Source organism: Orbicella faveolata, unplaced genomic scaffold (genome assembly GCF_042242905.1).
Source record: "Orbicella faveolata isolate gen_17 unplaced genomic scaffold, um_ofav_v1 contig_12, whole genome shotgun sequence".
Lineage (NCBI taxonomy): Eukaryota > Metazoa > Cnidaria > Anthozoa > Scleractinia > Merulinidae > Orbicella > Orbicella faveolata.
Genome location: NW_028301539.1, coordinates 18237501 through 18263210, shown reverse-complemented (window position 1 = coordinate 18263210; position 25710 = coordinate 18237501). Strand labels below are relative to the sequence as shown.

Sequence of the window (25710 nt, the reverse complement as noted above, 5' to 3'; positions counted from 1 at the left end):
ACAAATATGGCCGCCCCCGACAACCTTCGCGTCATTAGTAACCCAGTGCGCATGCGATCAATTTCCCGCGCCGGTTTCAAAATGGCGACTGTCCGTCGATGGCTGGAATCTCGCCATGTTTACGTTCAAAATGATTGGTTGGAAGCCTGCATAATTTTTGTGAGAGAAGACAACGAGGTACGAAAACTGTGTGTCAATATTTTTTGTAACTTGACTGATAAAAGCGCTTCAAACTATTGCATTGAATATGTAGGAAAGGCAGTTGTCCCCTGTCGAGCTGAACGAGCTGGTGTATGAGCAGTGGTTAATGGCTGACATTCAAGAATCAAGTCTCCCTCGCCTTCCAGAGGAACTGGGAAACAGGGATATCTCCAAATTGGAGGGGCATTTCAACCTTCAGGTAATGGCATGCTAAATATAATATATTCATTTAATATTAATTAATTTAGAGAAATTTCTGGCCATTCAGCCTGATATCCCGCATCACCGTACCCAAATTCGCAATCAGCCAATCAGAAGCCGTGCCAACTGTCCTGATATCCTGTGTTATAATCCATAAAATATTTTCGCGCGCATGCGATTGGTCTAAACATGTCATGTGACGGAATATTCCCCAGCTAAAACTGGAGAATATCCAAGTGATATTCCCCACAAAACCCCATGGGTGGCAAAAAACACAATAGCCTCCAGTTGGCGCGAAAAATATGCTCGGATATTTGTCTTTGGACATTATCTGTTCCTTACAGCTCACAGTTTTCCTCAAGCTACACTCACAGAAAACGGTTCACCCTCAGAACCGATAATGTCCGTGGACAAATATCCAAGTATATTTCCATGCCAAATGGAGGCTATTGTTTATACATCAAGTCACTGACCTGATATGATATGGCTACAACATCATGGTCACCTGGCCCAAATTGGGTACGGTAAATTTTTTTTATTTATTTATTTTATTTTATTTTATTGATACAAGCATATTACAATATTGTAACAAATTACAAAAGTAGTGCCAAAAAGAGGGTTGATACAACTCATAATGTTCTAATGAAAAATAGTCGATAATGTATACGGTAGTAAATTACCTATTTGTACCTTTTATGTGTACACCACAGTGTTATATTAGGCTTGTTTGGTCTTGGTATGAGTATTTTGGCTTGACTACCTCTTGTCAAAATATGAACTATGGTATGACTAAACTATCCTGATATGTCATCAAAGTGTACCATTAATAGGGTACCTTGTAACAGTATGCAGCCCAAATGCATGAAACAAGTCATGATCAACTTCAGTCAAATGTTTATTTGCCCCACTTATCTTTTTATGTATCAGGTTACTATGGCAACAGTTTAACATGCCAAAGCACCCTAAATTTAACCTTAAACTACTTCTTTAGTGAACTGCATTTGCTCTCACTAAACAAGAGTCAACCCATTACAAAGAGGTTTAGAGCCACCTTAAATTTTTGAAGTTGTAAGTAGTGAAATGCCAGCACTCGTGGGCAAGTGATTTGTTGAATGATTAAGGAATATAACATTTTCCTTATCTTTCAGATTAACTCTATTCTGAATGTTGGAGAATCAGCTTACTCTCAAATTCAAAAGCTAAAAGGACAGGATGATCCACAAGAGCTAAACTACAAAGCAAATGTAAAAACAAAAATTAATATTAATCTATATTGTTATATACTTGGTTGAATCATTTTTTTTGAAATATATTAATTCCCAACTGAAGTTAAACTGAAAACCAAAGAGGTTTCCATTGGTAGAAGTTCATCTTTAATCAGGCTTTTAGCCAGGATTTGAAACATGGGCATCCAAAATGCACTATAGGGCCTGCTCAAATGAACAATTTATAAGGCAACGTATGGAAAATAAAACAATTTTCCTTAATAAGTGGCCGTCCACAGGACACCTGGATGCCCATCTGGCTGAAAGCCTGTCTTTAATATTCATTCATACCAGTGGTGGATCTAAGGGAGAACGTTTGGAGACCTTCCTACTTGCTTCTGTTCAAGAGATAGGAGACTGATCATCACCACTGGCACTAATATATACACCTTCTCACACACCACTGGGAGCCATGCCAAGCCAAACCACACAGCCTGACCTTTATTAACATAAGAACATAATTGTCTTACAATGACACAAAAAGTGGCCAGAGAATAATTTCACCTCAACTTAACACATTCTACAAGTACTTCACGGGTGGGTGGGTGGGATACGTCAGGCAATGGCAGATGGCAAAACAAAACTGAAACCTTACACAAGCCACATGACCTGAAATCCCCACCACACCTGTACCCAGACTCTCAGCCGTGCGTGAGAAAAACGTTTTCCGCTTCTTTCGTTCCTCAGCCAACGGAAAACCACACTTTATAAGTGAGCTTGAATTGATTCCTCTTTTCAGCCCTCAGAGCCAAAAATAAAGCCCAGTAGAATGTTGCTGCTTGAATTGACAGATGGAACACAGACAGTGTTTGGGATGGAATACCAGCTGATTCCTTTTCTTAAAGTCACAACCCCTCCTGGAACTAAGGTGACAGTCTGTCAATACCGGTATTTAGTGATACAAAAATTCAGGGTCTCCTGTTCAAAAATTTCCAGAAAAATAAATGATTGTTACAATTTTACTTATTTTTGTAGATTCAAGTGACTGGCCAAATAACTTGCAGACTTGGAGCCTTGCTACTGACACCCAGTAATGTGAAAGTCTTAGGTGGAAACATTATGCAACTGATGGAAGGCAACTCGTACTGGAATGTCCTGCATCAAGCTATGTATGTGTACTGCTCCTTTTTGTATAATGCAATTTACTTTGTTAGAACAGTCATAATTTGTTCTGATTCAAATAACCATTAGTACTTGATAATTGTTTAGAAGTAGTTCTGGAGTGCCTACCGGTATAGATCTTGCTATTCAGGATTGATTTCTTGCTGTAATTAACCAACTACATCTAAGGTACATTCATTCTCCATTGATATAATTACAAAAAGGAACATGTATGTGGAGAGCATCCATTTAATTTTGTGTGTTTTCACCCATGGCAGGGGTTTCATTGAGGGCCACGCACTGGGCAAATTGACCGGCTCTTAGGATGATTTTGCTTGCCTGGTTTGACCATCTAGAGGAAAGTTTTTCTTATAAAGAAGTTCACTTCAAAACGTTTTGCCCACCTGCAAAAACCAGTTGCCCTTCTGCTGAAAACATTAATAAAATCCCTAGCATGGGTGCAAAAGTGACTTCACAACAAGAGCTTAACATTGGCAGGAAGAGTAATGGAATTGAAGATAAGAATAGTTAAAATGAGAAGACAAGAATAGTTAAAACGCAATCAGAGTACGGCTGTTTTCTCGTTCATTTTTATTTTCTTTTGTAGAGGACTAGATCCACCTGAGAAACCTGGTGCAATTAAAGCAGAATTTCTTGACAATGAAGAACCAAATTTTAATCAAATCATCATACAAGATAATGCAGCCAGTGATGTCACCACCACCTATAATGACGAAAGAGCTGCTGTAAAAACAGTCACAAACAAAAGAAACACTGCTGCAAGTCTTTCTAACAACAACCGCTTGGGCAACACAGGGAAAATTTCTGAGAAAAAAAGGCAAATGAAACAACAGTCTTGTAAAGGACATAGAGGAGTTGATGGTGTCTTGCCTGCAAATTCCAGCAGCAATTGGGGCACTGATAGTAAAAAAGAAAAAGTCTGCAATCAAGAATTTTTGGATGAGGATGATGATATATTAGCTGCAGTTGCAGATGACAACTATTTTGTGATGGAGGAAGACTTTGACATGGAACAGATAGATCAGCTTGAAATGGGAACGCAAAACACGACCAGCAAAACAGATGAAAAAACAGCAACTGCTAACATGATAAACTCTGATAATAGTGATTCAGAGATGTTTTATGGTGATGAGATCTTTGAAGATGACTTTGTTGAAGAAGATCTCCTTGCAGAAGCTACAGACTCTGTGGAAATAAAACCTCTTCATGACAGAATCTGTGATGAAGGAACTGCGAGAACAATGCCCAGAATATCAAACAGTTCATCATTAGAATTTAGCTGTCTTGCAAGGAATACAAGTTCTTCAAACAATACTAACATTCAAATACAATCAGATAGAAATTCCAGGAAACCACAGGGTTGTACTTCAAACAGTGTCAAGACAGAACCTGTTCTTTTGATGAATAACTCCACATTTAACTCATGCAATATATTCATTAACACTGGGCAGTGCCATAAACCCAAGAATGCAGTGGCTAAAAGTAATGTTGTGACAAATCCTAATAATTTATACTCAATAAGACCATCAGTTAACCAGACCTCCAGCATTCAGATCAAAAATGAACCCGACAATGAATCCATACCAGGCCTTGTGAATGATGATATTAATCCCATGGTGGTTGATACAAATCAGCACCACCAACCCAATGTGCTTAACGTACATGGAACACAAGGTAATGTTAAACTGTAGAATCATTAAAGAATTGTTTTCACTAGTCCATAAACACAAGACTAAGCATAAGCAACATAAACAGAGGCAATAAGGTGCTGTTAAAAAGCACCTTTTGTGAGGAAACTGACCTAACAAAAGGTGCAGATTACTAAGTTAAACGTCTTACTCAATACTGAATTGGCATACGTTGCTAAGGCCTCTGCTTATGCACTAGTCATAACCAGACTTATGTGTACATGTACAATAAGGTGAAAAGTCATTGTTAAGGCAACACAATGCTACAACGATCCCTCATATTGATTTGTTGCTCCACTGGCAATTTGACTTTTTCAGCAGGATCTCCTCAATAGTTAAGTGTGATATATCCATACCCACCAACAGAGGGTCAAAACAAAGGCCAAAACTTTTTAAAGGAATGGCATTTAAGAAGCTCAATGAATTTCTCACAAGAAGGTGGAGCCAGTCATACATCTAATCCTGGAGGGGGGGTACTCCCTTCTATGAGCTTTATAGGTATCATAATGTGCGTCCCCAAAGGGTATGGTTTTTTAGCCATTTTGGTCAGAAGTAGGGTATCGATTTAAGCCATGTTGGTCTCAAATAGGGTATGGTTTTACCTCTACATGTAGTCTTGAATTGGGTACGTTTTCTAGAAGAAGCTTTTTCAATAAATGCCCTTCACAATGCCTTTAACATTGGTCTGAACTAGGGAACAAATTATAAGGCAGGTCCAAAACAGGGTATTGATTTAAGGGTCAGGTCTTCAATGGGGTATCAAATTTTTGGTAAGGTCATAAATAGGATAGGGAAAATTGTAGATTTTGGTCTTAAATAGGGTAAGGGTTAATGGGAAGCCGGTCACACATTCCCACCCAATTTTTCTGGGAGTACCCCCTCCCCTCCATTTGAATGCCAAGAAGACCCCAGGCACTTGGCTATTCTGTCATTCTATGTCAAATCTGATATTGAATTAGACGGTAAGCATCATAACATTTGACATCAAAAACTGAAGTTGTTTTTTTATTTTGTTAACAATGCCACAGACCAGGGAAGAAATTCAGCACCCTTTGAGTATCTATCAGAGGTGCTGAAACAGCATCCAGCCAGAGACAAGCATATTGTTAGGATCAAGGTTTGTATTTAGTATAAACACATAGTTGCTGCCAGTCATGCATCTAATATTTCAAATATAACCAAAGTCAAATGCATTTTCTTCCTTTATGTAGTTCATTTTTTTGTTGGAAGAATTTAGATGCCAAACACTTTTTCTAACACTGCCTTCAATTTAACCACATATCATTTCCTTTTTTTAGAGTAACTCTTGTTTATTCTCTCATTTCACTCAGGCATACATTGCCACATTGTTATCTCGTCCTGATCCCTTGTCGTCAGAGTGGAATATAACTGTAAAACTGAATGACGGAACAGCTGCTGTGGATGCTGACTTGAGTGAAAAGGTAGGTTGGGAAAGTCTACATATGAGCCAAGTAGCCCATCAGGCCAGCGCTTATCTCTGGTTTCAGTAGCATGACACGATTTGGAGTTTTTCGTTTCCCCCCTGGATGGGATGCAAGTCATCGAAGGGTTACCTCCAACATTAAATTAACCAGTACCCATTTATACACCTTGGTGGAGAGAGGCACTGTGAGAGTTAAGTGTCTTTCCCAACACAATGTCTCGGGCCAGGGCTTGATCCTGGCCCACTTGATCTGGAGTCGAACACACTAACCATGAGGCCACCGTGCCTCTGCAAAAAAAGGTAAATGGTAACCAAACTGACTGTTTTGTGAACGGAAGATGAAATGTCTCTGGGCGGTATGCTAGTCTATTGCAGGCTATCCCAAAGCATAAAAATATGGCAGATCCCTTATCAAGGTTGATCATGATAATATAGGATATAGCGTTCTCTGGTAAACAGTATTTAAAAACATAAGCTTTCAACAACCGGTCTACTGTCTTTGACAGATGAAAGTTGTGATAAAATTAAATGTTAGAAATTTGAATATAGAGAGTAAATCGCATAAATTTAAAATTACTATAGGTATAAAGAATGTTCAAAAGAATGCTAAAAGTGTTAAAATTAATGTTTGTGTAAAAGAGTGTTGTATTGTCTTGGGAGTGGGCATGAGTTATTATCAGCCTCAACAGTTTTTGCCATGTGCCATGATTCCAGTGTCTTTCTGGTCCAATGGTTTCGTTTGTCAATGATTGTGGAGTTGTCAAAGTCAATTACGTGGTCAAAACTCTATGCATGTTTAGCAACATTGGAGCCTTAAGCACATTGTTTTGTATTTCTAATATGTTCTTTTCTTCTGGTGCTAAATGATCCTTTAGTTTCACTGATGTAATTCCATTGACATGATTTTGTAAATAACATTGCACTGATTGCCTTTTAATAGGAGGTCGAAACTTGGGAACAGGAAAATCTTATTGTGGTGTTTTTGTTGGTTTCTTGAAGACTTGAATGTCATGCCTCTTAAAAATCCGAGTGAGTGGCTCAGTAACGCTCTTGATGTAGAGAAGGAACGCAAAACTCTGTCGCCTCGATGGGTCAGCCCATTTGAAGAACATACACTATTACCAACTAATTCCTCTGGTGTTGGTGTAGGTGGTGGTGGCAATTTCTTTCTTATGATATGTGATTTACTCTCTATATTCAAATTTTTTATGATATGTGATTTGCTCTCTATATTCCAATTTTTGATGTTTCATTTTATCACAAATTTTTATCCGTTGAAGACGGTAGACCGGCTGTTGAAAGCTTATGTTTTTAAGTACTTTTTTTTTTACCAGAGAATGCTATATCCTCTATTATCATATCCCAAGCATGTTTTCAAGTTATCCCCCAAGATTGCAGGTACAATAATCTGTGAGTAAGAACCTGTATTTTCCCAAATTACCCTAAACAGGTTCCTACATAAATGGTATCAAACAAACATTTAGTTTACTTAAGCCTTAAGGGGGTTCTTATTTTCTTAAGAAAATAATTCCAGTTGAGCTTTCAAATTTAGTAGTTTTCAGCCTATCCCTTACATAAAATTAGCGTAATAAGTATTTATTATTTTATGCAATAATGACTTATATTAAGAAAAGAAATGCTTACCACACAAATGGTCATGCGGAAGTCTTACCTTTGTACAAAACATTACATGCTTTCTCAGCATTAACAGTGTATAAAAGATGGCAAAATGCTATATATTTGTCCAATTTAGTGGATTTTTACCCATGATTCAGAAAATAAGAACCTGTTTGAAATTTTAGGTAAACAGGTTCTTGCACAGCGGGGTCTAACTCGCAAATTTTGGCCTAGCAGATTCTTAAAATCTAGGTTCTTACTCGTGGGTTTTTACTGTACTCAATAAATAATAGCTGAATAGAACTTTGATAGAACGAACTGTCTTGCCAATGAACACAACACAGTGACTCGCTCAGGGTTCAAGACCTCTTTATCTTTACGCTTAAATATGTAATTTATATGATTGTCTCAGGCCAGCGTTACTCTGGCAAAGCATGGCCATCACACATACGTACAGATTTTGAATGAATGAGAAAATAAACGTGGGATACGTGAAACTTGCGTGAGGCCTATATGTGCCAAAAATTAGCACGTGTGGTCTCACCGCGCACCCAGTGTGACCCAGTGTGACCCAGTCCCCTCCCCGTATAATTTGAGGCCAGCAAATCTCAACAGCTCCGGACGGATTTGAACTTTGTTACCCCTGTTGAGTGGGTTTAGCATTGCCGTTCTGAGCGAAGAAACTTATTCTTTACAGAATTTGTACTGGTTCACACTCCCTATAAAAAACGATCCAAAATTCCTGTTGACTTGCTGCTCTGACTCGGGTAATGTGAAGTTTTTGTCTGCAAATGTACTTCCTGTGTGATGGTGTACTCCGGAAATCCCGACAGCTTTTAATCTAGACAATTTTGAGTCTTTCAACACATACTAAAATACCACACTGAAAACCAATAGCATTTCAAATCGTAAACGAATTTGAGCTTATGGTATGTAAACAGCAGAAATCTTGGCACTTTTCAGTGTATACTCGTGATCTCGTGATCTCAGTATCACGTAACGAGCTGAAGCAGAATTCCAGATTGTTCAAATCACCGACCGAAATGGCCGCCGTTCAAAAGCAGACATTGCCTTCGTTTTCTTCCATCATTTCTGCTTTGTCTATTGTGTTTTACTGCGTTGGGTTTATAAGAGTAGAACTGGAGATGAACGAGCAGAAGAACAGAATAAACACTCTTGAAAACGTTGCAGAGGCCAATCCGAAGTCAAACGACGCAGACATGAAAATCAAGAAAGCTCCTGGTAAGTTGATCTTGATAAAGTACGAGCCAGGAGTTACCACCATGTTTTTGTTTTATTCGTGATGGTAACTTAAAAACGACCAAATGTTATTCAAAGAGCCTGATTGCGTGTTGTCGCACTTCTCACTGCTTCCTGTTTGTTGTGGCAAACGAACCCGGAGGTTAAAAGGTCGAGTTCTTTCAAATTAATTGCTGACACTGAATTTCAGAAGAAAAGTAATCATTCGTACGAAATTGCCTTTAATCATATCAAATATGAGCTAATGACCAGGAACAAATCAGCACAACGAAACTCGCTGTCGGTTGTGAGAGATTTTCTGCGTCAGCGGTTATTACACACATGTAACCTTAATTTGTCTCAAATAAAAAGTGTTAAAAGTGTAATGTAACAAAGCATCAGTCATTTTTCATGTTTAAAACAAACAGGATTAAGTACAGGCCTTGTAGGGTTGTAAAAAAGACATTCAATAGGTTTTGTTTTATTCCTAATGTTGAAAAGCAAATGGTTTTCTATTTAATGATCAGTTAATAACCTGAAAAAAGGAGAGTCTTCTTTCTCGCCATGGTAGCTATAAAAATGTAGAATTTATTTCATTCCAATACTATTTCCTTTTGTTGGTAGAAATTCAAAGACTCCATAGAAAGAGCCGTCACGTTGTATTAACTAAGAACGCGTCTGAAGCTGACAGCACAGCGGAAACGATGCTCCAAATAAACAAACTCTTATCATCCGGGAGATTGTATCTCTGTCAGTCCAAAGGTGTCATGTGTTCGTCAGGTCCTCCAGGCCCTCCCGGTCCACGTGGGACAAAAGGAGCCCGGGGACGAAGAGGACAGAAAGGAAGAACTGGACACAAAGGAGATCAAGGTATTATGGGATCGCCAGGAAGGAGCGGCAAGCAAGGCATTATGGGACCTGTGGGATTAAAGGGAGACTCTGGAACCAAAGGTCAGAAAGGAGGCACAGGACCCTCAGGCATGCCGGGAAGGAAAGGCGAGCCTGGCGAATCGATATCATCTCCCGCTGTTGTTATTTCTCCCGTGATGTTGACAGTGAACGAAGGTGGCTCAGCCTCGTTTCAGTGCTCAGCAAGCGGTAATCCTGTGCCTGCAGTAGCGTGGAGTAAACTGGACAGTCAGTCAGAAATCATTCAGTCAGCGGTTTCAGGAGAAAAGTTGCAGTTGAAGCACGTGACTGGAAGTGACACAGGCTTGTATCAGTGTTCAGCAACAAACATCCTGGGGGATTCACGGAAAGTGGCGCGGTTGACAGTAAATGGTAAGCTTCTGGTGATAGCAATAATTACAAAATGAATTATTTCCTGCCAAAGGGAGTGCCGGGCTTTCCAACTGTGAATGGTTTATTTTTCTTATGAGTGGTTCTACATTTCGTTTTTTTGGAAAATCAGTCGATGTTTAAGTCCAAATATGAGACTAAATGCTTTTCATTTGATTGCAGTGCATCCTCGTGTTACTCTACATCCGGGACCTTATCACGTCATTGAAGGAAGCAACGTCACCTTACCTATCTGTCACGTGACCGGATACCCAGCTCCTGTGGTCACCTGGAGGAAGTTGTCTGGTCAGTTACCCCAGGGGAGGGCGCAGTATAACAACACTGCTTTACAAATCTCAAATGTCCGTAAAGTTGATTCTGACGCCTACTTCTGTTCAGCGGTCAACATTTTAGGAAATGTTGAAAGAAAAACTCTACTAGTTGTGATTTCACTTCCTGAGTTTACCGTTAAACCGCCTGGAAAGATCTTTGTTGGTCCTGGAACCACTTTAACCTTGAACTGTAGCGCCATCGGTGATCCACGACCAGTCATCAGTTGGAAAAGACAAGGAGCAGTACTGCCCGTGGGGAGGAGTCACAGGATAAACAATGCCCTTGTCTTGAGAGATGTGACAAGAGAGGATGCTGGAAACTACATTTGCGTGGCTACAAGTGCAGGAGTGTTTGATATCGAGACAATAAGTGATGTTGAAGTTAGAAAACCGAGAGGTAAGTTATGAATATAGTGTCTCCCTTTGTCACAAAAAGAGAGTACATGTAATTCCTGATGACTTTTGTTTTCCCTTCCCCTATGCACAATATTGATGCTGTATTTTGGAGGCGAAAGCACGAAAGAAGTGTAGGGAGAAGTATGAGTCGATGGGCCGATAGGACAGTGCTCTCATCGCTTCCTTGAATGCTTTATAACAGAACAAAGTACGGTCAAGCCATATTTATTTGTTTAATAATAAAGCTTTAAATCTCTTGCGAAATCGGCGTAAAACGAGGTTTTACTCCCAGGTTGAGCCTGCATTTTGGCTTTATGGATCGCGCACGACTGCATTAACTAAGTGTTTTGCTACGTCTTATTAGAAAGCGTCTGAATTCCTTCAATAAAACACACACCACTTTAGGTCTTCCTGCTTATTTTGTGCTTTAACTTTACTTTTTTATTCGACAACATTTCTGATTTATCATTTGCGAGAGAATCAAATTCTGTAACGAATTAAAGCGCACGGCTTTAAAACGGCTGATGATAGTGCAAGTATTCGTCATGATTTGTAAGCTTCATGCTTTGAAATTTTGTAAAGCACACAAGTTTGGTCGACAATGGTTCATATTTTGGCGAGACACAGTTGAGCCAGAATACCCACAAAGAGGTCAAACGAGCCTGATGTGTATGTTTACCGTTCCCAAACTCGACCAAAAATCCGGCCACATCAGGTCAGTGATTTGATAGCTTACATCTTATTTTTCTCAGATTGTTCAGATCTGTTAAAATCAGGCCATACTCAGAGTGGAGTGTACTCTATCAACCCAGACGGTACAGGACACTTCAGTGTCTACTGTGACATGCGCACTGACGGTGGAGGCTGGACCGTGTTTCAACGAAGGCAGGATGGCTCGGTAGACTTTTTTCGGGGATGGGACGACTACAAAGCAGGCTTTGGTCAGCTGACTGCTGAGTTCTGGTTAGGAAACGACAAGATCCACAGGCTGACGGCCTCGAGACCCAGCTCGCTACGAGTGGAGCTAGAGGACTGGAACGGAGGTAAAGCGTATGCCAAATATGGCAAGTTCAACATTGGTGACGAGCAGGCGCAGTATCGACTTGAAGTGGGTTCATATTCAGGTACAGCGGGAGATTCTTTAAAAGAGCGTGGAAATTACTCGGCGTTTAGCACAAAGGACAGAGATAATGACGAAGCCGATAGTTTCGACTGTGCTGCTTCCAATATAGGCGCCTGGTGGTACAAGAATTGCCACTATTCCAATCTAAACGGAAAATACTTGGGAGAAGGAAAGATTGACAGCCGATCAACTTTGTGGTTCGGCTTCAGAGGTTGGCGCTCACTCAAATTTACTGAAATGAAACTGAGGCCGACATCGTAGAAATAATAATACCAGTTACACCTTAACTTTGAAAAACAATTTTCTCATAAAATTGTTCCTTAATCTAAAATAAACTCTCTCCGTGCTCTTTTGCTCCAAACCCCTCGATCTCCCCATCCCCTCTCTTCCTCCAACTTTACGCTCGCTTTGTTTCTACATTTTTTGTGTCCAACTGGAAAGAAAATGAAAACAGTCCGCGTAACCAAGTAACCATTGAGAATTTTTCGATTTCTTTTTCTTTTTGATGATGGACTTCCGGTATTTGAACCCGTTGATAACTATACACTGTTAAATATTAACGTTATTTTCGCTTCAAGTGTATGATAATTTTCTGCGAAACTAGAATTTAGCACTCAGTTCTTCGTGAAATATGAGTTTTGTTTTCATTTATCATTTTTCAAGAGAACAAATCTGGGAGTCGAGCCATTTTTGTCCCCAAACCACTGAAGTTTGATCTACCGTATTTCTTTGTCACGACAGAATCTAGCGGTAAAACTAGCGGTAGGGTGACAATGCACATTTGAAACAAAAAGGCTCTCAAAAGCCTGCAAGAAACTTGGACAAGATCACGAAAATGGGCCAAACACAGCAATAATTCCCGGGGGGGGGGGGGGGGGACTCCCATGTAAAAAAGACGTGGGTGCTCGGAAAGTTAAAACGAACCTCTAAGAGGTACCAAGATCCTGTTTTGTGGGCGTGACTTGAATTTTTTTTCACCCCATATCATGAGAGGTACCAATTCTAAAACATTTCAAAACGTGAGTAAAGATTTCGAACCTTTGAAATAAGAAACAATTTACTTCGAGGTGAATGAAAGCTTTAGCTTTGCCCCTGATTGAATATCTACCTATTACCTATCTTTGCTTGTTTTTAAGAAACCTGCAAAACAGGATTGTACGCGGTATATAAATGTATAATAATTGTACTTGTAGATCGTTTTCATTGTCACGCAATGAAAAATAAATCGAAAACCATCCAGTGGAAAAAGCTAAGAAATTGTGATGCTATAGAAGATAACTAAATAACACACTTCTCTAAGTTTTAGGCCTGTACGTTTCCCCAAGTTTCAGAATTTTGTCGAAATGTTCCGCAGAAATTTACAGAGCCCAGTATGAAAACGCTATGTTGGTGTACATCCGTGGTACAGCAATATGGCGGTCGGAAAATAGAGTAAACATCTGGAACTTACTTTGGCTATCTAGGCGACTAATTATCAGTACTGAACAAAGAAGCATTTAAATAAGTACTTTTCCTAAAGCTCTAACTTCTAAAAAGGCTCAAAATCGTGAAATAAGTATATATTTTACAACAAACCGGCTCGATCGTAGCCTTGTGTCACGCACCTCCATAACCCTGAAATTCAAAATGCTTTGGTTTCCAAACGAAGCACGTTATTGAGCTGTAAAATTGTAAACAGATATAAATATACCGGCTCTTATGCTTGATGAGGATAAAACCTTTGGTGGCTCTAGTTTTGGATTTTAGAAAGTGAGGACGTCACGTGAAAACGCTCTATAGTAATTGAGTATATTTGTTTGATAAAGTTTTAATAACTCCTTAGTTATATTTACATTTCTTTTCCTTTATCTGTGATCATGAATAAGCAGCAACCAACTTAAAGCTCTGCTACTTTGGCTGCTGCACACTCATTTAACAAACTCCTATATTTTTTGGGATATATCCTACGTTTGTTTTCTTCTGTTTTGTGTACTTTTTCCCTTTGTAATCAAAATAGTGTGAATAAAGATTTGATTTGATTTGATTTGGTGGTGGGATGTTCTAATTGCAAACGTGTTGGACTGCGGATCCAGCGAGGGGATGGGGGTGGGGGTACGGGGTCAGGGTGACTTTGTTGGGCAACACACTTCACTCTTGCAGAACCTTCAAATGTCACATGTGGAGTTACCTGACAAAATATTGGAAGCTAACCACAATGTATTGAGCATCCCTTCCAGGGAGGAGTAGCAACACGCCTCGTTGCTTCATAATTCAAATATTTCAGTTGAACACCCTCCTCTTTATTCGCCGCAGTAATGACCTTAAAATTCAACTGAGTCATTGTCATCTCTAGGTTTTAACAGAGTTGTTGGAATATCCAGTCGATAAATATCGGGTAAGTTTACTTTTTTTTGTTATGAATACTTTTCAGTGGTATGCTGTGACGCATTCGTCGGCTTTGTTGATGTTTATGCCTTGTGACTGTGTATGCTTACAATGCATTGCGGTGGAAGTCCTCAGATCACCCGAGACTTGCCAGTAGCATCCATCAGCGGGTTGTCTGATCTGCCTCGAAAGTTTTGAGAGTGTGCAGAACTTTTCGGTAATTTCGGAAATATGCCACGGAGTTGTTCGGAACCGTTTGGATGACTTTCGTAAAATTTTCGTGAATTATGAAGTCGATCGATCTTCCTAAAAATATCCAGTCACTTGGTTGGAGCGTGATAGTTCAGATGTATGTGAAAACTGCAGAAATTTATGTTATGTCAAACTGATCCGAGGCTATGAACCTCGGTTTGTTTGGTAAAGTGTGAGTGCTGTATGTTTATATTTGATTAATTTCAGCTTGAGCTTCAAGAGGCAATGAGAAGTCGCAACCCAGATCTGTGTCGAAGATTACGCAAGGTTATTGGTTTTCGTTTGAGTTTCCCTTGTTCTTGTGATTTTCCTGTAACATTTTTTCCTTGTAGTGCCCCTAAAGTAGGGAAACAAAGTCATGCATGTAGCATGTTTGAGGATTCTTTTCTTGAAGGAGGAAAGCACATGACACAGTCACTAAAACATGAAAACTCTTCATGGATGAAATCAACAAGTCAAAATTAAAACTACGATATAAACAAGAGGTCATCTTAGATCAAACTTTAGCAGTTCATAAAAACATTACACAGGACTGGTAACATGCAATTACCTACGGATGGTCATTTTCCTCTTCCGATATTGTTTTGAGGCTGAATAGTCGGGAGAACAGTATTTTGCTAATGTGGCTCTCATCTTAATTTCGTCTGTTTACAGAAAACGGTACAATTTGAAAGAAACCTTGCTTCGACCTCTGGGTTGATGGATTTACAATTCTCTCCCGACACGCCAAGACCACGTGTCCTTCGCCTGACTCAGCCAACTTCCAGGGACGTTTCCGAAATGATTCGTCGCGTCAATGCGTGGTTTTAGTGTCAATATAGAGTTTAATTCGACAATCGTAAACGGGGAAAGAATGTGTAGTCTATAACAATGTTATAAACTTGTTAAAATACAGAATGAGAGTCAAGTTGCTTTTGTATGTTGCCATTTATACCACACCTAAGCACGAGTTACCTCGCCAGGCCCAAAACATGTGTTACCTGGTTACATACCTGTCTGGACACACCCAAATCCAATTACGTATGCGTGTTAGCTGGACAACGCCCAGATCAATTCAACAACAACAACAACAACAATTTATTGGTATTCCCATATAGATGGTGTTACCTAAATGCAGAATCGCTAAATAAAAATTCAAAAACGAAACAAAATACAACAGCAACCAGAAAGAAAAATAAAAATAGTTAGTTACAAGATTCTTCATTTTAAGTTCTAAGGTTACAAAGTTCTCTTATTTGTAGTGCTTCATATGTAAAGTAACCTAGTTTTTTACAAATAAAAGTATCAGCATTGTTAAATAGAAATATTGTTTTCTCTGTGTTATTAAAGGAATCAAATTTTGGATATTTCTTGATGATGTCATTTGTGACTTGTTGTCTAATATTATTGTATCGGTCACAATGAAATAAGAAATGCATTTCATTCTCAATTTGGTTAGAACAGCAGCACTGACAAATTCTAAGAGTTTCAGGTAATTTAGGAGTACAGTGTCGCCCAGATTCAATTCTAAGATTATGATTACCACCTCGGAGTTTTGCCAAAGCTTGTCTATGTTTGAGGTTCTTTACTTGTTCTAGGTACTCAGATTTGCTTACATCTCTTTTAAAACTTGAGTAGAAATTCAACTTTCTGTTAGACCGAATTATCTCCATTTGGTGTCTTTTCATATCATTTGAGATGTGACATTTTAGTTTTTGTAAATTATGTTTGATGATTTGTTCATTGTAATTGTGTGTGTTTATATTATGCGGATGGTTTTGGTCATCTAAATAATTTTTGATGATTTCATTGACTGTTAACATGAAAGAGGACTTTGCTTCCTTTGCCAGTTGATTGGAAATATTGAGGCATTGTTTGGCAACGCTATCTTCTGGGAGAGAGACAAGATGTAGCCAAAATTTAATTTTTGGAAGAATATTAAATTTTAATGACAACCGTCCTGTTTCGTTTCGAGCGGCAAAATTTGGTGCTCTTCTGTTGAGGCCGAGGTAATATTTGTAAAACTGTGTATGAAGTCTTTCCACAGGGTCTTTTTCCCATTTTTTGAGGTTTATGCTATCATATGCTCCCCAGAGTTCGGATCCGTATAAAAGTATAGGTTGAAATAGAGTATCAAATAGTTTATTACACATACTGATAGGAAGTTTATTGAAATCAAGATAACGTTTGGATGCGAAAATGGATCTTCTAGCCTTCTCAACTAAAGCCTTTTTAGAATTTGAGAAGCTCCCATTAGTGTTAAAAGTAACGCCAAGGTAGGTGTACTGTGAAGCCCTGGCAATTGGATTTCCATTTAGAAAGAAGGAAAATTTGTCACGTGTTGAATTACGATTTTGTTTTTGGAAAATTAGGGTTTGCGTCTTTTTTAAATTAATTTTTAATAACCATTTCTCGCTATAATTTTGGAGGGTATTAAGTTGGTTTTGAAGACCAGCAGCACTGCTTGATATTAATATGAGATCATCTGCATAAAATAAACAATTGAGAGGAGACCCATTTGGTAAAATAATTGGATCTGTACCAGTTGAGGATTCTAGTATGCGTGGAAATTCATCTAGATATAAGTTAAATAGCAATGGTGAAAGAATACAACCTTGTCGCACTCCTCTGTTGTAATTAAAGAAGGAGCTTCTTTTGTTTCCGTTTTTTTATAGCGCATTTAGTTTTTGAATACATACCAGTGATTAAACGATAAAACTGTCCTCCTATTTTATTGTATAATAACTTGTGTAATAACCCATTACGCCAGATAGAGTCAAATGCTTTTTGAAAATCTATGAAGCAGCAAAATAATTTGCCTTTGTTTGTATGTTTTACATGTTTGTCAATTAGTGTTCTTAGGGAAAAGATGTGGTCGGTTGTTCTGAAACCGTTAAGGAAACCAATTTGAGAGGAATGTAATAAATTGTGATTTTTAAGATAAGTGAGTAATCTTTTATTTAAGACAGCCGAGAATAATTTACCCAAACAGCTAGTGACACAAATGCCTCTATAATTCGATGGATTAGACTTGTCCCCTGATTTGAAAATAGGACTTGTTAGTCCAGTAGACCAATTATCTGGATAGATTCCTTTATTGAGTAGGAAATTAAATAATTTTGTTAAAGAGGTAGTTAGATAAGGAATTCCACATTTTAACATTTCACTCCTTATTCGGTCAAGGCCAGCAGTTTTCTTATTTTTGAGCATTTTTATAGAATGTTTAACTTCATCCTCAGAAAAAGGTTGATCTAATTCAGCAAATTGTGACAGGATTGTTTCTCTGTCTTGGAACTCTTTGATTATTTCATCTTGTTTCTCACAGAAATTATCGGCATTTGGTGCCGAATGTAATTGTTGAAAGTGATTGTATAGCTTGCGCAAAGGAACATTCGAGTCAGTTGAAGCTTTTTTCTGAGTCGATAAAGATCTTAAATTGGTCCAAAACTCGGTTGAGGTTCTAGTTTTAATGAGTTCATCAATTTTGTCATCCCGATACCTGAGTTTTTTATGTCGTAATAACTGTTTGTACTGTCTTCTTACAGACAGATATTCTAGTCGAGTTTGCTCGTCGAAAGGATTTTTATGGGTTTTATGTGAAAGGCGGCTTAAAAGTTTTCTTACATTACTGCAGTCACTATCAAACCAAATTTGAGAGTGCCTTTTTTCGGAGTTCTTGTTCACTTTTACCAACGGTAACGAATGTTTGGCAGCAGTTTTTAATATTGTTATGAATTTATCTACTATTTCGTTAACGTCTCCTACATGATCAAAGTTTAAAATTTCAAAGTCATGAATCAACTTGTTAATTTCATCGGATTGTAGCGCAGAAGTGAATGAGTCTTTAGAATCTTCTGTCCACTTAAATTGTCTAGGAAGGTTGAAGAATTCACCTTCGTTACTTGTCTCTTTGCTATTTAACAATGATGAGTCAATTTTTATCCAACTTAGTAGCTGGCAATGGTCTGAAAAAGGTGTTGGTTCTCGAACAACAAACGTTTCGAAACGGTGCAGAATTTCATGACTAACAATTATATAATCAACCGTGCTGAAACCTTGATTTCCGTGAAAAGTAATTTTTCCGAGCGAGTCACCTTTGCATCTTCCATTCAATATTCTTAAATCTAATGATTTACACATTTCTAGGAGATGTTTTCCTAGATCGTTAACATTATTATCAAAACTTTTCCTGGGCGTTACCACAGTTGGTAAAGGGGAGTCACCCCCTGGTACAAATTTATAAATGTCGTTGCTGATGAAATCATTTTCTATTTTCGTGCGAGCATTGAAATCACCCGCTAGAACTATATAACTATTTCTTTTGAAAAGATTTATGTCATTTTCTAAATTTAAAAGTGTATCAGGATTAAAATAAGGAGAGTGTTTTGGAGGAATGTAACATGAACACAATAAAATATCTTTGTCTAACTGAAGAATGTTTTTAGTTATTTTTAGCCATATATACTCAGGGGTCTGTTTGACAAGTGAGAAATGGGGCGTGAGGAATTTTTTCACAGCTACTAAAATCTCACTGGAAAATCTACCAGATCTCTTAGTGTTGAGTTTTCTGGGTGGACTAAGTGCAATTATGTCAAAACCGGGCAATTCATTCACATCCGAGCCCCAGATTTCTGACATTATGGAAATATCACTGCTATTAAATTGATTAAGAAAATCACTATTATGTAATTTGTGACCAAAAACCGAACTTTTGCCCAATCCATTAATGTTCCAACAACTGAGTTTCAAACAGTTTGTTGAACGAACTGATAACTGCCGAAGAAAACACATTAATTGAGATCAATAAAAAGGATACCTACATGAGCTTTGTTTAGAAAATGGATGAATTAGAGGAGTTCCTGGAAGTTGTCATCATATTCGTGGCAAGAGTAGTTACCTAATGTATTTGCGGTAGGTTATTATGATTGACGGATCATCTCGTAAATGTTTAGTAATTTTATCATAGTTTCAGGGTCTACTGAATCACAATGCTTTCCAGGGGATTTGACCACTTCCGTAAAAAGCCTTGGCTGTTGCTGAGGTGGTGGTTGTACTGGCTTCTGTTTGATGGCAGGTGTAATAGTGGGTGTGGTGTTCGTTGAAGATATCTGGTCCTTACGTAAAGGGAAGTGTTGAAGAGAGTTCAAATCATGGTGTCTTGGGGCGACCCTTTGAGGTGATGTGAGGCGTCTCGAAATCCTGTTGAAGGCACAGTCTTTTAAATTAGAGACCAGTACTCCTATTTTCCGTCTTTTGACATGCTTTTGATCGTGCAACATGTCGCTTGTGATTATTTCATTATTTACAAAGTGAACATTGGGGTACGATCGCAGGCGTCCGAGTCTTCCATTGAGTTGCGATCTCAAAGTGTCAAAGGCGTCATTACGGACAAGAAGGGATGAGATAATTATCTTCGTTCTCGGATACTTTTGTGCTGCGATGTCGACGAGAACTTGGAAGTTTTCAAAACATGCATCGAGCGGTGTCTTTTCGATATCATTTGTTCCCGTGTGAATAATTATGGTTGAAGGGGTGCCGAAATTCTCCTTGTTCAATGTATCAGTTGCAGAGGCGATGGTAGGTGTGAAAGATTTGAGCACAATTGATGCTGAAGAGAATCTCTTGGTGTCGATAAACTTTCCGTTCGAATCAATGAGTAGGACATGGTCAGGTTTCTCATTGAGATTATCGGGTGTGATTTCGTTTTGTTGAGGAATAATTCTGCTTGGATAATTATCATGCGGCGGAATAGAGGGATTTGTAAGGTCGGCTGATTTCATCTCTTTGTTATCATGTGGGATGGGGTGCACATGGGACTGCGAGGTACTTGAAGTGTTGTCCTCCTCGTCGTTCGCTGTTGAAAGGACATGGAAAGGATTGCTGGTTAAAATGTTATTTGGGCTGGTTATATCTTGGCTGGTTTTGTCTTGAGATATCTTTGTTCTGGAAGGCACATCTTCAGTTTGGACAGTTTGATGACAGATTAGTGTGCTCGGTTTCAAAGTAATTTCCTGCAAAGTGTTTTTCTTTTCATTTTCCAGAGTTTCTATCTTTTTATCCATCGCTTTAATGTGTTTCTTGAGGTTTTGCATCTCTGTTTTAAGTTTTGCATTTTCGGATTGGAGAAGTTCATTTGTCGTCTCTACATCAATCATGCGTGATGACAATGATTTGATTTGTACTTTGTAGTCATTGTCTAATTGTTTAAGTTTGTCTTCCAGGAGACCAAACTTCGAAGTGCATAAATCGTGTGTCACATTGGGTAGTTCAGTTTTAAGCTCAAAAAGATCCGATTCCAGTGAGGCAACAACCGATTTGAGATCAGATATGGACGCTTTACTTCTCACAGAAAGTCCCCGTGGCGAGTCGAGCGAATTCCTACCATCTGATCTTATTTTTAGGGAAAACTGTGCATTTTGCTGTTACGAAGAGAAACACTTGTATTTGTCTACCTCAAAACAATTGAACAAAATTGTGAAAAGATTGTGTATTTTGTCTCTTATTGAAGCGATTAGTTTCTGAAATCTGTGCTACAACGACTAGACTTGAAGCAACGCCTCTTTTGGTAGTCCGTCGTAGACTACAAGCAGTCCCTCTTTCACTTAGTCTGTCGAGTAAGACGCGAAAGAAAACCGCGAGAAAAAATGGCCGCGCGAGATCCTGGAGGCGAGGTTTCTCTCCTCTAAGACCTCGGACGGCCATTTTTTCTCGCGGCTTTCTTTCGCGTCTCACTCGACGGACTAAGCTAAAGAGGGACCACTCGTAGTCTAAGTCCGTCGAGTATGACTTTATTTTTCCCGCGCTCGAGCACGCTCCCGAGGCTGACCGCACTGCGTGACGCGTGAGTCTTGTTAAAATAAGTGTATCTGAAACATGCGTGATAAGTTTATGTGCCAAAAATCAGCACGTGTGGGAGCCACCCAGTCCCGTCACTTTTTATCATTCCCGAACAACAATTTTCAATAATAAGAGCAAGAAGATAAAGTGGACTGTTTTAACACGGTGTTTCGGAAAGTCGCAACCCTGGAAACGAAATCAAAATAATGACTTCTTACATGTTTAGTATGTTCAAATTTCAAAAGCATCTAATTTTAGAATGCGCCAGGATGGATTTAAACTTTGTTCTTAGCCACAGACAAAAACCTCGGACCTGCTCTCGTATCCACAGACTGGGTAGAAAAAGAGACTCTTAAACACCTCAATGACACTAAATCGTATGCTAAAGTCACAAAAGATGACTGGACATTTAGACGTCAAAAGGTAATTGAGACCAGAGATAAACTTGTAAATAGTTACTCTAGATTTTTACCACCCAACTCTCTCAAGTTCCTCCGTAGCCTAGACGACAGTCCTAGGAGTTTCGATCCGGCTAAATTTTATATTATTCCTAAGATTCATAAGTCACCTATAGCTGGGAGGCCTATCGCGGCTTCTCACTCTTATATCACTAGGCCCATTAGTATTCTTATTGACGAATTAGTCAAACCTAACATTACTATGCCTACGGTTCTGCGTGACTCGGGTGAACTGATCCAATGTTTAGAGAAAGTTGAGCTACCCGCAAATTGCCTTCTTGTTACGGCGGATGTGTCATCACTCTATCCAAACATTGACACAAAGAAAGCAATTATTGCTCTTGACCTCTTGCTTAGAGAGGGCAAGGTAGCGCAAACACCTCTCTTGGTTCAGTTAACTCGTGTAATCTTTGAAAATAATTTCCTTAAATCTGAATTTAGTAGCGATGTTCTTGGTTTTCATGTGACGTAGTCATATTCCAAAATTAGAAATTATCCTTCCTTCTGAGGTTTTAGTTTCATCAGATAAAAGACCCTGTAGGAACGTGACGTTTGGCAATGTTTTAGCTCGACAGAGTTCTTCTTTTTTGTAACAGAGCACTCCAAGCTTTTGCGTTGCGTGACATGAAAATGGCGGCCAGAAAAGACTGTCGCGTAGGTCAAAAGACGAGTTATCGCTTTAGTTTTTGTTAAATAAACGGTGCTTGCACTAGAAGAAGCATTTATTTCAATGTGTCGGAGCACTAGAGTAAAAATGTTCGTTTCAATAGCAAAACTCAAGGACGGATGTTTTTGTTATTTTACGGTCGCCATGTTTGTGCCCCTCCGAAGGGCACAAACATGGCGTCTCCATACAAAGCTCTATAAATTTGGATGACACGCTTCTGCGAATAACGGGCGAATGAAAAACAGCAGAAACCTGATTCTTGGCGAGGTTGTTTATATAGCAATCATCTATCATATCCTAGATTCTTGAATTTATTTATTGAATGGTTACGATTTTTAGTTTTGATCACATGACTGGTGAAAACCAAGAATATGCCATCAAACGTTTGGTATCGCCATGGGTACTCCCTTCGCGGTTACAGCCGCAAACGCTTTTATGTATTATCACGAGAGGGCTATTATTGAATTGTATTCTCGAAATTTAACCCTCTACAAGCGTTTTATCGATGATATTTTTGTCATCTGGGAAGGCCCTCGGGAGACCCTCCTTGAATTTCTCAGTGCCATTAATACTAAGGATGAACGCATTAAGATAACTTACGAAATTAGCGATTCTAAGATTTCCTTTCTAGACTTGCTACTTTTCAAAGATGCTGTCAGAAACAAACTGCAATACTCTACTTTTCAGAAACCGCTTAACAAGTATTTATATATACCATATGAGTCATTTCACCCCGCTAGCAACAAAAAAGCTTTTATCAAAGGCGAGCTCATGCGTTACGCCAGAAATAGCTCGACTTTTCGCTCATTCGATGAGACACGTCAACTATTCTGGAAGCGCTTACGCCTTCGGGGCTATCCAGTTAGGTTTTTACTACCCGTTTTCAGGGAGATAAACTATAGTAACAGGAGTAAATGGTTCTCTAAGCCTGGTCGGTTATCTAGACATAGGACAGTGGTGTTCAAATCCACGTTCAACTGCAGTCATGTTGGAATCAAAAAAGTTATTCTTAAGCATTTACCGAACCTTAGTTCTATTGTTAGTTATAAATCTACCAATACGTTAGCACATTAATATATGCGAGTGTGGGAATTGCGTGACTACGTGAAACAATCGGATAATAACTTTTGAGACGGACATGATACCTATCTGTCAGCGAAGTCTGCTAATGAACAAAGGCATTTTGAGGTCAACAAAAATTGCAAAATGTTGGTTGCGTGACTTGAAACAAAGTGATACATATAATTATCTTAGAACGTTTTGGGACAGATGCTTGCTTCAAAAATATATTTTAAAAGTATTTATAATTTATATATTTCCTAAAAAATAGTACCAGAATACGGTGATAAGAACCGCGATGCTGTGAAGTCTATAGGTTAGAAAGGAAGTTGCAACAATGGCGACCTTCTCTTTCAGCAGCATACCTATTAAAACGAGTCGGAATTAGAATAAAAAGGGAGTTAAACCGGGGGTTGTATTTAGAGAGACGTGGTCCGAATGCGACACATGTGGATAATTAGTTTTTGAATTGTGATCACCTCGATGCGCACAGCGGCGGTCAATTTGCCTTGGGGTACACCGGTGAGAAATGACTTTACGAGAGAAAAAATTACGCTGCCCACCCCCAAGTGCAGCTTAATTGTTCTGCCGAAAGTTTTCCGAACAACGGCGACGATTTTGGTTTGGCTTCGGACGAAGTCCCTCAGGGTTACCAAGAACAAAAGGCTATTCATTTTTGCTGAACGTGTGATGTTGGGCCGGAACAATAGACCATTTCTTGATACGCAGTTTGTCATTCGTAATAGCCATATTTCATGATAATTTCAGTACACTACTGAAGAATTACTGTATTACTTAGCACAACAGTTAACATAAAGTTAAACCCGACACATACAACAGTCAAACCCGACCTGATATGATCGGGGTCTGATATGGTACGTTGGGGTCTGATATGGTAGGTCGGGGTCTCGTATTGTATGTTGGGGTCTGATATGGGGGGCCTGATATGGTAGGCCACGTTCCAACTCTAATAGACAACTGGTGCACCTACTCCAATCTAAACGGAAAATACCTGGGAGACACAACCAGTGGCCAAGGTGTCATGTGGTTCCACTGAAAGAATGCGTATATCTCACTCAAATTCACTGAAATGAAACTGAGGCCGTCATGATAAAAACTAATACCAGTGTATTATACCCGAGCTTTTACAATAAATTTAGTGATGTTATGCAATTGTACTTAAGTCGAAAGTAAACTTTTTCTGTTGTTTTTCATTAACGCTCGGTCTCTCCCCTTCCCCCTCACCTTCCTCCAACTTTACGCTTGCTTTGTTTCTAAATTTTTTGTGTCCGGCTACAGAGAAAATGAAAAGAGTCGGTATAGCCAAGTAACCAGTGAGAATTTTTCGATGTCTCTTTGATGATCGACTTCCGGTATTCGAAATTGCTTACAACTATACTCAGTAACATATTGACGTTAGTTTGGCTTCAAGTACATGATAATTTCCCGTGAAACAAGAATTGAAAACTCAATGATTTTGCTTTCTTTTATCATTTTTCAAAAGGTCGACTCTGGGAGCGATTTTTGTCCCCAAACCGCTAAATCCTTTGATCTACCATATTTCTTTGTTACAACATCGACCGGTGAAGGTAGAATGGAGTGAAACGTCATGTCACTGGTGACTTTTAGTAAGTTTGGTTTATATTGTACGGAACATTTTAAACAAAAAGACTTCCAAAAGCCTGTAAGAAACCTGGAGAAGATCAAGAAAATGGACCAAAAACAGCAATAATTTCGTTATTGTCCGGCAGAGAGATCTTTATCTACCTAGTTCAACACGGTTACAGAGTTAAGCGTACGTAAAACACTCAACCAGATATTTAGACCAAAGACTCTATAGTAAGATATGAAGTCAGCAAAGATCGGCAGTTCAAGACCTGAATAGGCAGACTTGATTTAAGTAACGTCCTTGAAGGCTGTAGTGGCTGCCATCTGTGTAATTCGTGATTTTAATTTCTTTTAATCATGATATAAGATAGAGTTATTAGTAGTATGCAGTTTTTATTTTAGCTTAATTTAATCTATTTTAAATTCACCCATTTGTATTTTAGCTACTATTTTAGATATCTTAAGGGTCCCCTATTAGCAGAGGGATTCTCTTCTGCTATTTTTTCTTGACACGTTAATAAAGTTACTATTTTCATTATTATTATTATCGTCATCTTCGTCGTCATCATCATTATTATTT

The 25710-nt window shown here is 38.8% G+C and overlaps 2 protein-coding genes across 2 annotated transcripts; both read left to right on the top strand.

Moving 5' to 3' along the window:
• Positions 1-6: 6 nt before the first annotated feature.
• LOC110059638 (recQ-mediated genome instability protein 1-like) lies at positions 7-15866 on the top strand. Its single transcript, XM_089282633.1, has 11 exons — positions 7-177; positions 254-400; positions 1551-1646; positions 2407-2535; positions 2643-2776; positions 3376-4463; positions 5506-5594; positions 5809-5919; positions 14239-14280; positions 14730-14789; positions 15177-15866. Exons 1-11 carry the CDS (start codon positions 7-9, stop codon positions 15330-15332), a joined length of 2223 nt encoding a protein of 740 aa, XP_089138759.1. The 3' UTR covers positions 15333-15866.
• LOC110059659 (uncharacterized) lies at positions 7672-13929 on the top strand. Its single transcript, XM_020766386.2, has 4 exons — positions 7672-8780; positions 9402-10058; positions 10239-10784; positions 11536-13929. Exons 1-4 carry the CDS (start codon positions 8465-8467, stop codon positions 12165-12167), a joined length of 2151 nt encoding a protein of 716 aa, XP_020622045.2. The 5' UTR covers positions 7672-8464; the 3' UTR covers positions 12168-13929.
• Positions 15867-25710: the final 9844 nt, after the last annotated feature.